Source organism: Mauremys mutica, chromosome 2 (genome assembly GCF_020497125.1).
Source record: "Mauremys mutica isolate MM-2020 ecotype Southern chromosome 2, ASM2049712v1, whole genome shotgun sequence".
Taxonomy (NCBI): domain Eukaryota; kingdom Metazoa; phylum Chordata; order Testudines; family Geoemydidae; genus Mauremys; species Mauremys mutica.
Window position 1 is genome coordinate 93,632,265 of NC_059073.1, and position 12,186 is coordinate 93,644,450.

Below are 12,186 nucleotides of genomic sequence, written 5' to 3' on the forward strand. Positions count from 1 at the left end.
ACAAAATAATCAAACATGACAGCCATTAATCTCATACTGATGTTCCAAGTATGTTTTAATATGAGACAGCAGAGAAAGCTTGGGATATACCAGGGACCATCAAGTTGTACACAGGCTAACACCACCCTAGGACCAAAACACGTAGTTTATCCTTGCAACCTAACTGTGCAATCAAATTGTAGCCAAGTCAACTCAGCCATGCAATTGTTGCCATTGGCACATAGCTACTAATGCTATGCATCTCAGAACAAAGCGAAGTGCCATTTCAGTCATAACATATAAATCAAAATGATACATGAAGAGCCCTGTATAAAAATAAACACAATTCAAAATAACTATCATTTTCTCAGAATGAGACAATTCTGTAAAGGCCCAGGGACTAAATTCACTCCTTTTATTTAACTTCCACATTTAACAGAGTATGAAGACTGTAAATTTACTGGCTCTTCCTGGTATCTTTGTAAGCAAAGAACTGTGCTGTGCGCTTTTGGATTCCAAAAATGCACAAATCAAAATGTCTTCCTGTTTATGTTTTTCACAAACTAAATGCCTCAAGGATCAATTTATTGGAGTAAAAAATTATGGCACTCTGACCATCTAGGAACTGAAATGCTGTCAGAAGACCCAGGGTGAAATCCTGGCCCTTCTGAATCCACTGGAAATTTTACCACCCATTTCAATGGAGGCAGGATTTCACTCTAGATCTTGTGTTATTTCAGGCCTTGTAGACTTTATAAAACCTGAAAGATGTATACTAGCAACTGTGTCATAAAGAAGACACTACAAAGGAATTAACCTAGAACACAACCAGCCACATTCTTCTACTCTTAAAGCTTCTGGACATAGAGTAGGCTGCAATTATCACCAGATCAGCTTAGCCAAAAGAGTTATGGTTCTGCAACACAGTATTTACTGTTTATCTTAATGAAATTGTTGACTGGAAAGGGTGAAGCAACATGCTTATGGTGATTAAAGAATGTGGAATCCCATTTTACTCTAGAAAGTCTGTTCCTCCTGATAGGTAGTAAACACACATCCAAATTAAGAAAAAAAACACACCCCTGTCTGAAAGATAAGCTCATTAGCATAGCAAACAAACCAAAGATAAATCCTCTTATGTTCTGCATTTGTTTGTTACTCAAGTATTTGTATATAACTGTAATGTGATTATGAAGTAATTTGAGAGGCGTTTGGAGGTCAGGATATTGAGTGTCACAAAAGTATTGTATTAATGCAAGATCAATATTTATCCTGAAGTATTAACCTGAAATACATGACCCTTAGAGGATGAAAGTAAATGTTCTCTATTGGCACAATCCCACAAATTAAAGTATGCTTGGTACTTCACAGGATTGAGCCTTGTATGAATTGGGACATAACTGACAGCATTACTCACATTGCTGTATGCAGTGCTGTTGTAGCCATGTAGGTCCAGGATATTAGTAAATGTAGTCAATTCTACTCTTAGTACCTTCCCACACCTGAAGAAGAGCTCCGTGTAGCTTGAAAGCTTGTCTCTCTGGTGACCAGAAAGCCAGTGTGAAAAATCAGGACAGGGTCGGGGGTTAATGGCGCCTATATAAAACAAAGTGTAGAATATTAGGACTGTCCCTATAAATTAAAAACATCTGGTCACCTTACTCTCTCACCAACAGAAGTTGGTACAATAAAAGATGTTACCTCACCCACCTTGTAGGGATAAAAATTTGAAATATAAAAAAAAATTCAGAACAAAAAGATCAAAAACATTTCAGATTCAGAAATATCAAAATGTTTTATTTCAAAATTTTAATTTGAAACAACATTTTCTGACAGTCTCAAATTGAAATGTTTTGCCTGAGAAACAGGATGCTCAACCACAGAGAGAGAAAAGTTGCATTCTGGGAGATCTGGGTTGGCCATGGAGCAGGGTCCATAGGGAAGAATGAGGGCATCATGGAACAAAGAACCACAACTCTCATGAAACACAATGGCAGCTCAGGCAAGTGCAGAGATTAACGTTGACCAGACCAGAAACAGGTGTTTAATTACAGGCTGACCTAATGCAACACATTTCAATTAGAATTTCCCAATAGAAATTTCAATTTAAAAAAAAATCTCATTTTCCAATGGGAAAATGTTTCTTCCGAAATGTTTTGACCAGTCTTACTTATTAAAAACAATACCACATGTGCAGCTGCCAAAACAGGAATTAAAATATAAAAACAGAATGGAAATTTAACAAAAACTTAATTTGGGAATATTAATAGCATGTACTCTAAATAATTAATTCTGAGTTTCTGTATAATCCTAAACTCATCTTCAAAGGGGGATGCTGAGATTGATCACAACTGTCTGGGCAGACTCTAAAAAAGGAAACTAAAAATAAAGAAAGACTGAGACCACTACATTTTCTGTGGCTGTAGAAAATCTTCCCAATAGGAACCAAATGTAAACCTATGTAGGGTTCTCTTTTAGAGCACAGAAACAGACTGAAATAAGAGCTCTGGTGTGGAGAATATGTAAGGCCCTATTTTTAAATGTATTTGAAGGCTTCACAAAGAGTTTAGCACCAAAGCACCACAGAGACCTTTTTGCCATAGGTTAAAGATGGCTATGACATAAGCATGAAGGGCAAACAGCAGCAATCACTACAGATGAATGACAGTGGTAGGATACAGCCATACTTAAAAAATGTAATTTAGCAGTTAACACCACAAACTGACTCAGTTTAATGTTTTGATTTAGGGGCAAAGCAATTGCCATATTGGATCAGACCCTTAGTCCATCTAGTCTAGCATTTTACTTTTTACCATATATATGCTCTACTTTTGTTTCCTTGCTTACAAAACTACTTTAACATTGTAGGAGGATTTTCTATCATTTCCATATATGTTATTGATGAGAAAATACATAACACTCTAATTAAAACTTAGGCATTGCCTCTACGCATAGGCAAAGTTTTAGGTACTGACAGTAAAGCCAGCATGCTCAGTTAGACAGCGGTGCAAGTTCAAAAGAAAATTAAAATGGAATCAGAGCAGACAGGCCCAAATGATACCCCCTTGGTCCAACCTCCCTCACCCCAAAAAAATTTTAATCAAATTTGGAGACAAATCATCACCACCATGAACATAGAAACAAGTGAAAGGCAGATGACAGAAGCAGAGGGGTAAACTCAAACATAGGCAAAGCTTTGCAGACTTTGGGATGACGAACAGACTGCTCTGTAATTTCCAATTTTATTTTCCTGGAACATGTACAATTTCTCAAAATCATGACAGAACACGTTTTCTGAGACCAGTTGGACAGAACAAGAAGTCAGAAAAGGCTGTTTACAAAAAATAATGTCTTGATGGTCACTTAAGGCATGTCTACACAGCAAAACAAAAACAAAAAACAAACAAAAAACCCTTCCAAACCTGTGGCAGCAAGCCTCAGGGCCATAGTCTACAGCAGGGGTAGGCAACCTATGGCACGGGTGCAGAAGGCGGCACGCGAGCTGTTTTTCAGTGGCACTCACACTGCCCGGGTCTTGGCCACCGGACCGGGGGGCTTTGCATTTTAATTTAATTTTAAATGAAGCTTCTTAAACATTTTAAAAACCTTATTTACTTTACATACAACAATAGTTTAGTTATATATTACAGACTTTAGAAAGAGACCTTCTAAAAACGTTAAAATGTATTACTGGCACGCAAAACCTTAAATTACGGTGAATAAATGAAGACTCGGCACACCACTTCTGAAAGGTTGCTGACCCCTGGTCCACTCACACTCCAGTGCTAAAAATAACTATGCAGATGTTCCAGTTTGGGCTGGAGCTCAGGTTCTGAAGCCGAGGAAAGGCGGCGGGTTTCAGAGCCCAATCTGGAACGTCTACATAGCTATTTTTAGCACTGTAGCGTGAGCCCAGAGAGCCTGAGTCTATAGACATGGGCTCTGAGACTCGCTGCTGTGGGTGTTTTTTTGCAGTGTAGACATATCCTTAGAGATGTGACTGTCATAGCAACTGTAATCATTTCAAAACAAGACTATTTTTTTAAAAGGGAAAATGTATTATTTAGTCTGCTAATTTTAATTAATTTGGGAAATTTTAATCTATGTGTAAACTCAGACTGTTAGCAGCTGATGTCAAGCAACAACTGGTCGAACAGTTAGTACAGAACAGTATTAAGTAAGGTCTTGGAATTAACCTATGAATGTGATGAGGTGATAATTTGAACGTAAGAATACTCATACTTTGGAGGTAAAGCTGATTATTAAAGATACAGGGCAAATTCTCTCCTGTGTGAAGATACACTTGTGGTACCGAAGAAACTGCCCCCGATTTTCAACCTGCCCCAGCCAAAATGTAAATTAGAGAAAGCTGAGAGCTGTTCTTATCTACCTACAGCAGCTGGCTAAGGACCCTAAAAATCGTGCACCAGCTACGAATTGCTGTAGGGGAGCAGCACTCCATCCTGTTCCCAGCCCACCTCTCCCCACCTCCATCATGCCCTAATACTAGGAGGAAGAGTGGAGTTTGGCATAGGAGAGTTCTACTGTCTTTATGTCAGTTGAGAATTTCCCTCTGTTGGGGGAAATCCCAACTGGCTACCTGTTAGGATATAAATATTCAGGCCTGTCTGCAAAGGCCTATACCTTAAGAATTTAGGTGTATTCTGGTCACTTAGCTAGTTATAGAGGTATAAAAGAAAGAATCAAAGATCACTGTCTGTGGAATGGCCTTCTCTTACTGTGACAGGCTAAGGCCTTCAGCTAAGATGGAGTTAGGCAGCCATAAGCTTGGAAGTGTATGGTCACATCCGCACATTCCAAACTAGTCACATTGAAATAAGGTGCTCTTGGGCTATTAGGAATACAATCCTGCCCTGATATTTCTATCACCTCCAGAGAAAGAGAAGAGGTAAAAGGAAACTTAATTTAATAGCATCCTGTCTGGCAAGAACTCACTTATCAATAGACACAGCTGGAAAACCCTTATGTCTGTATAGACGTAGTTGTGAAATCCTCACTTCTGTATTGTTTTGTATGTTTATTTGTATGGTCTCTATCTGGTTCTGTAATTGTTTCTGTCTACTGTATAATTAATTTTGTTGGGTGTAAACCAATTAAGGTGGTTGGGTATAATTGGTTAAATAACCATGTTACAATATGTTAGGATTGGTTAGTTAAATTTCAGTAAAATGATTGGTTAAGGAATAGCTAAGGAAAACGCAGGTTTTACTATATAGTCTGTGGTCAATCAGGAAGGGGAGGAGAAATGGGAACAGGGACTGGGGATGGGGGAATTAAAATCATGTCTTGCTAAAGGGGAAAATGGGAACAGGGGATGGGAACAGGAACAGGGACACAGGCAAGCTCTGTGGTGTCAGAGCTGGGAAGGGGGACACTAAGGAAGGAAACTGGAATCATGCTTGCTGGAAGTTCACCCCAATAAACATCGAATTGTTTGCGCCTTTGGACTTCGGGTATTGTTGCTCTCTGTTCATGTGAGAAGGACCAGGGAAGTGAGAGGGTGAAGGAATAAGCCCCCTAACATCTTGGTGCCATGACTTGGATGCATCGCATCGGATAGGTGAGTGGCAGCCTGTAAGTCCCCCTCTCCAACAGTCCGTGCAGCTGCTTGGAGGGGGTATAGTGAACTCTCGTGATGGTAGTTGTGGGTTCTGGCAAGCCAGGGTAAAGGATTTTTTGGATAAATGGATAAGGAAGAACCAGGGCCCATACCAGGTGCAGGGGTCAGCCTGGGATGAGATTAAAAAGGAAATGGAAGAAGTGTTAGGGGACCCAGAGGAATGGGGGGTGGCCGAGGAGCCCACCCTCCTTTGGTATATGGGTAGTGGAAGAAGGTCCCTGCCCATGGGGACTGGATGCCTTCCAGGGAAAGGAGGTACTTCAGACCACTTGGTAAGGGGTTTGAAGTAAGGGCAGCATTATGGGAAGCTGCCAGTAATCTTTCATGTTTGGTGCTGTTTCAGCAGGGAAATTAGTTAGGGTGGTTAAAGATGATTTGGCACAACAGAGTTTAGAGTCAGAAGCACAGTTAACAGACCACCTTTAGAGACAGGAGCTGGGACTTGGTCCTGGGGGAGTGGAGGGGAAGGAAAAAAAAAGGTTTCAAAGTGAAAAAATGGTGGGGTTTGCAGGAGCAGGTAACAACCCCCACTCTTCTCCCAGAGCCAGAATAAGAACCTGGGGGGTAAGGGTTCCCAGCTTTTTCAAGCTGGGGAGCCTACTCTTGGTTCAAAGCTAACTATATCCTTTTCTTCCTTTCCTCCTTTTCCTCAGTTTACTTAATTTGCTGCTGGTAGCCTGTACTTTAAACTGATCTAACAGGCTTAATTGGTTTCTTTCCACCTCTTCCCCTCCTCTCCCTCTGCCTTTCCACATCTTTGTTTTTCTGAAGTTTTAATGGAGGGTACTTTGGATACTTATGTGAAATGTTTTTGGGTTTTGTTTGTTTTTGTTTTGTTTGGGACAAAGGATGATGAAGGTCTGCTGTATTCCACTGGAATTTTTAAGGTAAAAGATCCATGGGCAATCATAGAGACAAATGTTTTACTGCCTTTTCAACAGTCTCAAGGTAAAGACAGCACAGGTTAAGGCAGCTGTGTGGCAATAATTGTACTTGGTGGCTAAGTTGTTAAAAACAAAGTGCAGTACCTTAAAGAACTAAATGTAGGAGCAAGTAATTTAAAAAAGTAAGTTAAAAGTTATAAATACCTTTTGCAAAAATTAATAATACAGGGTTTAGAGGAAAGTAAACATTTGGGAGTTGTCAAAACGGTACAGGTAACAGTTGTGGTGTTAGAAGAAGCAAGTTTTTGGTTTAATAATAAAACCCAGTTATATAAATGTAACTGTATGTGCAACTCTGCAGTCACATTGGATGGAAGCTTGATAATTAAATTATACAGGGGGTCAGGTAGAGTGGCTACTACCACCACTATGCTTCTGTCCCCAGAAGCCTTTACAGCTATTTTGAGGGAAAATGGGCCCTTTTCCCCAGAAATGGTCTATAGGGGACTGCTGCAGGCAGCAGGTGGAGGATTAATCTGATCAAAATTATTTGACTATTGAGTAATGTAATCAAAATCACTAAAGGAATGTCAGGGGTTTCTTGGAACTTAACTTGACTGCCCCTGGCTGTCTCTGGTTGTACAAGATGGGAGTGTAATCGGGGTACAGTTGTGTAAAAAGAGTAATCACAGTGCAAGGGATGTTAGACAAAATAATATTTTGTGTGTGCGCACAGGAAAAGGAAAACAGGAGCAATGATGGGAACACTGAGCCTTGGGGTGGCTCTAGAGGATCAGACTGTTACTTTGGGGGTGCATAAAAACTGTGGGCATGGGGAAGGCAGTTACACCTTGTGTAAAATTAATATGGCTAATATAATGGAGGTTAAACTATTTCCCAGGACATGTGCAGTGTATATTGGAAAAGGGGTGGAAGAAATGCAAACAAAACATGGTACTTAATTAAAATCCTGTTAGGGCTCCAAAAGGAGCCACAATAGGTTGTGCTTTCTTTTTCAGATCTGTGTGTGTTTTGGAGCAGGAGATGAAAGTGAAAAGTAATCAGAACTCTGGTGGAAGTGGAATGTGTCCCTTTTAAAACAGTCTCTGAGCTGCTGATAGCTTTGGATCCAGAGGCAAGCCAAGAAAGCCTCTGTGTGGATGCAAATTACCCAGCTGATGGGGGAAGGAGGAAACTGCCCTTTGCAGCACAAAGAACCTGAGAATAATGAATACATCTGGTCAGCAAACAAGCTACTAGAAGACTCAAATTATGGCCCTCCAGAAAAGAGAAGTGAAAAAAAAAAAACAAGTCAAGCCTAAAAAATAAGGGAGACAGGTTAACCCTAAGGAGTGTGAGTGAGAGCGTGTGTACAAAGCAAAAATCTGAAGCTGTCTCTCAGCTATTACCTGAGAATAAACGTAAAGCTTGGTACAGCACAGAAACTATTGCAAACCTGGTCTGTTGTAGAAAGGGGGAAACTAAGGCACACCACCTCATAAATTTCATAAATGACCAGTGAGTGGGGTAATTCACTAGCCTGACTATAGAACAAAATAAGGACAGCCTGGAGGTAATTCTTCTGTTTTTTCTGCAATTAGCAAGGAAATTTGTAAAAGGAATTGGTATTATTATTAAGCAATAATCTGTCCCCACCAGGGGGGTGGAAATTGTTTCTTTTGTTTTTCAGACACTCTACAAGCAAGCTGGCGCCAGCGGAAGAATAACCCAGAATACCATGGATCTATGATTTGTGTTGTTTGTCTGTGGTGTTGGTCTTGTTGCTAGCATGACATGGGTGAGGGATGACTTCAAAAGGCTGACCTGGGGGATGTGTATGGGAATGCAAAATGCTCAGCTAGGAGGCCAGCACCTGTGTAATAGCTACCATGGTGCCTGAAAATAGAACGGCAACTAAGGTGGGCTCTACAAGCCCTATGGGAATAATGAGAAGGGGAGGAGCTCACTGGGAATCAATGGAGGGGTGTGTAAAATGGTGTAAATCCAGAGAAGATGTTTGGCTGTGCCCCTCTCCTATGACTATGCAGGAGCAGGATCAATGGCCTATGGCAAGGGGTGGACAATTGGGTGTACTGTGTATGAAGTGTTTTGCTGGAAATGTATATATTTCTGGAGGCATAATTACACCAGCCCCCAACCAAACTACACACATCTATATGCTGCTATTTGGACTCTGGTGCACAAATGGATCTGTAAATCTTATTGCTGTGAATAATCAAACCAGGGCATACTGCCTGATTCCATACCAAGTGGTTAAGTTGGTTTGGACAATAACCCATTTCTCTGTGGACATTCAATGAACTTATAATATGGACAAAAGCACGTAAAACTTGCAGGGGCAGCTTGTTGCAGCTGCCAGCAACTGGACACATTAAGATCTTAACCCTGTCGAAGGAGGAGAGGCAGTGTTTTGGTCGTGGCTCAGATGTTGGACCATACTGCAGTGGTCAGGACTCGGTGTTGCTGTGCATTGTATATTGTTAACTGTACTTGTGTTACGCTGCATATGGAGATAACTTATAAGTAATGTAGTAAGCCCTCCCCACCCCGCAGTGTGCAGGACAACCCGGACCCAACCTTCTCGGGCCCAATATAATGGGAAGTCTGGGACACTAATTGGAATAGGTGTGGTATGCCCGTACGAGAGAAGCTGCAGGGCACTACACAAGGAGCAGTGGGACAAATGGAATATCGACACCTTCCACCTTGATGCCTGGCCCTATCAGGAAATGTGTCGCCATATGTTCTATGCTTTTACAGGGATACCTGGGCAGGAGGATCCCAAAAGAAAAAGAAAAAAAAAGGGGTGGAGTGTTAGGATATAAATATTCAGGCCTGTCTGCAAAGGCCTATACCTTAAGAATTTAGGTGTATTCTTATCACTTAGCTAGTTATAGAGGTATAAAAGAAAGAATCAAAGATCACTGTCTGTGGAATGGCCTTCTCTTACTGTGACAGGCTAAGGCCTTCGGCTAAGATGGAGTTAGGCAGCCATAAGCTGGGAAGTGTATGGTCACATCCGCACATTCCAAACTAGTCACATTGAAATAAGGTGCTCTTGGGCTATTAGGAATACAATCCTGCCCTGATATTTCTATCACCTCCAGAGAAAGAGAAGAGGTAAAAGGAAACTTAGTTTAATAGCATCCTGTCTGGCAAGAACTCACTTATCAATAGACACAGCTGGAAAACCCTTATGTCTGTATAGATGTAGCTGTGAAATCCTCACTTCTGTATTGTTTTGTATGTTTATTTGCATGGTCTCTGTCTGGTTCTGTAATTGTTTCTGTCTACTGTATAATTAATTTTCTTATAGTCTGCAGTCAATCAGGAAGGGGGAGGGAATGGGAACTGGGACTGGGGATAGGGGAATTAAAATCATGTCTTGCTAAAGGGGAAAATGGGAACAGGGGATGGGAACAGGAACAGGGACACAGGCAAGGCTCTGTGGTGCCAGAGCTAGGACACTAAGGAAGGAAACTGGAATCATGCTTGCTGGAAGTTCACCCCAATAAACATCGAATTGCTTGCGCCTTTGGACTTCGGGTATTGTTGCTCTCTGTTCATGTGAGAAGGACCAGGGAAGTGAGAGGGTGAAGGAATAAGCCCCCTAACACCACCTATAGCCATATTACATGTGTACAGGAACTAGGGCTAAGAATCTGCTCCACAGTATTTATGTACTCAAAAGATTATGGTAAATTAAAAAATACATGTAATGAATGTATACAAAGTACATCTGTCTTGATAAGTGGTAGGAGAGTCTAGCACTTTAGCATATATTAATATAATTGAGAATATTTACATCTTTTTTGATGATGTACTGAATATTTTTAAAGCAACCTTTAAACACATTTTATTTATTTTATTGTTTGACACTGGACACAGATATCAATTGAATATATGCTAAGCAAATATTTAGAAAATTATATTTGCCATTACTCAACACGGTGTTTACTTCGTAGAGAGAAACGCTCTGCATGGTTTAACAATATTAATCACTTTCATATCCAGCTTTAAGTGTGGTAAAAGGATTATGTATTATTTCATGAAAGGCAGCAGACAAACGCTTGTTTCTATATTTCTAATCCTCTAAACATGCCTTTATAATGAAAATTCATAACCCTTGTTGACATTCGTCTGAAAGAACAAGTGGTTCTACAATCTATCTCAGCAGTCACAAGTCAGCAAAATGATTACACACAAATCCGCTGATACATTGACCAAAATAAACTTGTTGCAACTTATATGGGTCACGAGGATACTAAAATATCTGTTTATTTACCAGCACTATCAGTAATATCAGTGCAGCCCTTGTCAGTTTCCTAATATAGTACAGCCATCAGACAGCTCAGAATAAGATACTTTCAAGGCCAGACTAATAAGTGCTAATTTTTTGCAACGTTTTTCTTTGCTTCTTGGCTCTGGAAAGGGAAATTTTAAAAAGAACATTACAAATCATGAGGACTTTGCTCACACAAATATGATGATCTTGCAGTAGTCTGATTATTTTGCTCCCAACTCTTGACAAACTGAGTGTAAAGAATCATCAGGCATCTTGAATTGCTTCAGATCATGCAGTAAGTATACAAATCATTACCATCTTTGAGCCAGCTAAAGTGTATTGGGAAATGGTTTCTATGAAAGAAGCTATACAATATAAGATAACATCTGCATTATGCAACACATAAAATTAGCTGAAAATTGAACCAATTTATGTTGCCTGCATAAACTTTCCCACTTTCTTTCTTCCCTTTATGAATGTAGTATTCCCTTATTATGTAGCTATTAACACAAGCCATACATACCTTTTGTATTTTATAGAAGAACTTGGTAATGAAAAATGTAGGATAAAAATATACAGCAGTTTCACTTATGAGAAATTTGTAGCAAGAGGTGTGCTGAATTAATAAACACTAACAGGAAATTTGAGATATTTCTCTTACCTCTGTTTCTGTACAGTGTGAACGTCCTGATTTACCTGCAGGAAAAAATTAAAGTTATATTCAGATGGTTTAAAGTAAAAGACAACAGCCAGCTCAAAACTAAACTCTTATTTAAGTCCCTTAAAACCACACTGACATGAGACCTTGCTATATCCAGTACAGATTCATTTGAATTGCTCAAAAAGTGCATTTCTAGTCTGCTGATTGAAGTCCATTTCAATCAAGGAAAAACAATTTAAAAATAATCAGCAGTTAACGTGGTCGGTAAAAAGTGATGGTACTGTTTTCAGTAACTTAATTAGGCACTTCTCTGGCTTCCATCATGGTAACATGAGAGTGCCTATTCTTTGTTCCACTGAAATGTGTGATCAAGTAATATACCCATTTATGCATCACATATATTTAATAAGAACAAAAACAATTGTTTATTTTAAGCCTTCTTCACAGTGTCTATTTTTATAAACATGAAGCTTCAATGCGCTTGACATTATCGTTACATGTAGGGGACTAAATTGTGTAAGCTTAAACTAGTAGCAGCAGCATATACCTATAGACCGGTAAGAAAAAAAAATCTATTTTCTCATGCTCTAAGCCATATATCTAAACCCCAATTGCATTCATAAGACAACACCAATCATTTTATTCATATCATTACTTGGGGGTAATAAATAGCAATACAAGCATGATACATAAGTTCAAGCACAGAGGTAATTAA

The 12,186-nt window shown here is 39.7% G+C and overlaps 1 protein-coding gene across 1 annotated transcript in view; it reads right to left on the bottom strand.

Moving 5' to 3' along the window:
• Positions 1-12,186, bottom strand: part of SPIRE1 (spire type actin nucleation factor 1) — a 176,801-nt gene that overhangs the window by 146,319 nt on the left and 18,296 nt on the right. Inside the window, exon 2 of the mRNA XM_045006336.1 lies at positions 11,472-11,506. Within this exon, the coding sequence (XP_044862271.1) occupies positions 11,472-11,506 (35 nt within the window). The remainder of the gene's footprint in view (positions 1-11,471; positions 11,507-12,186) is intronic.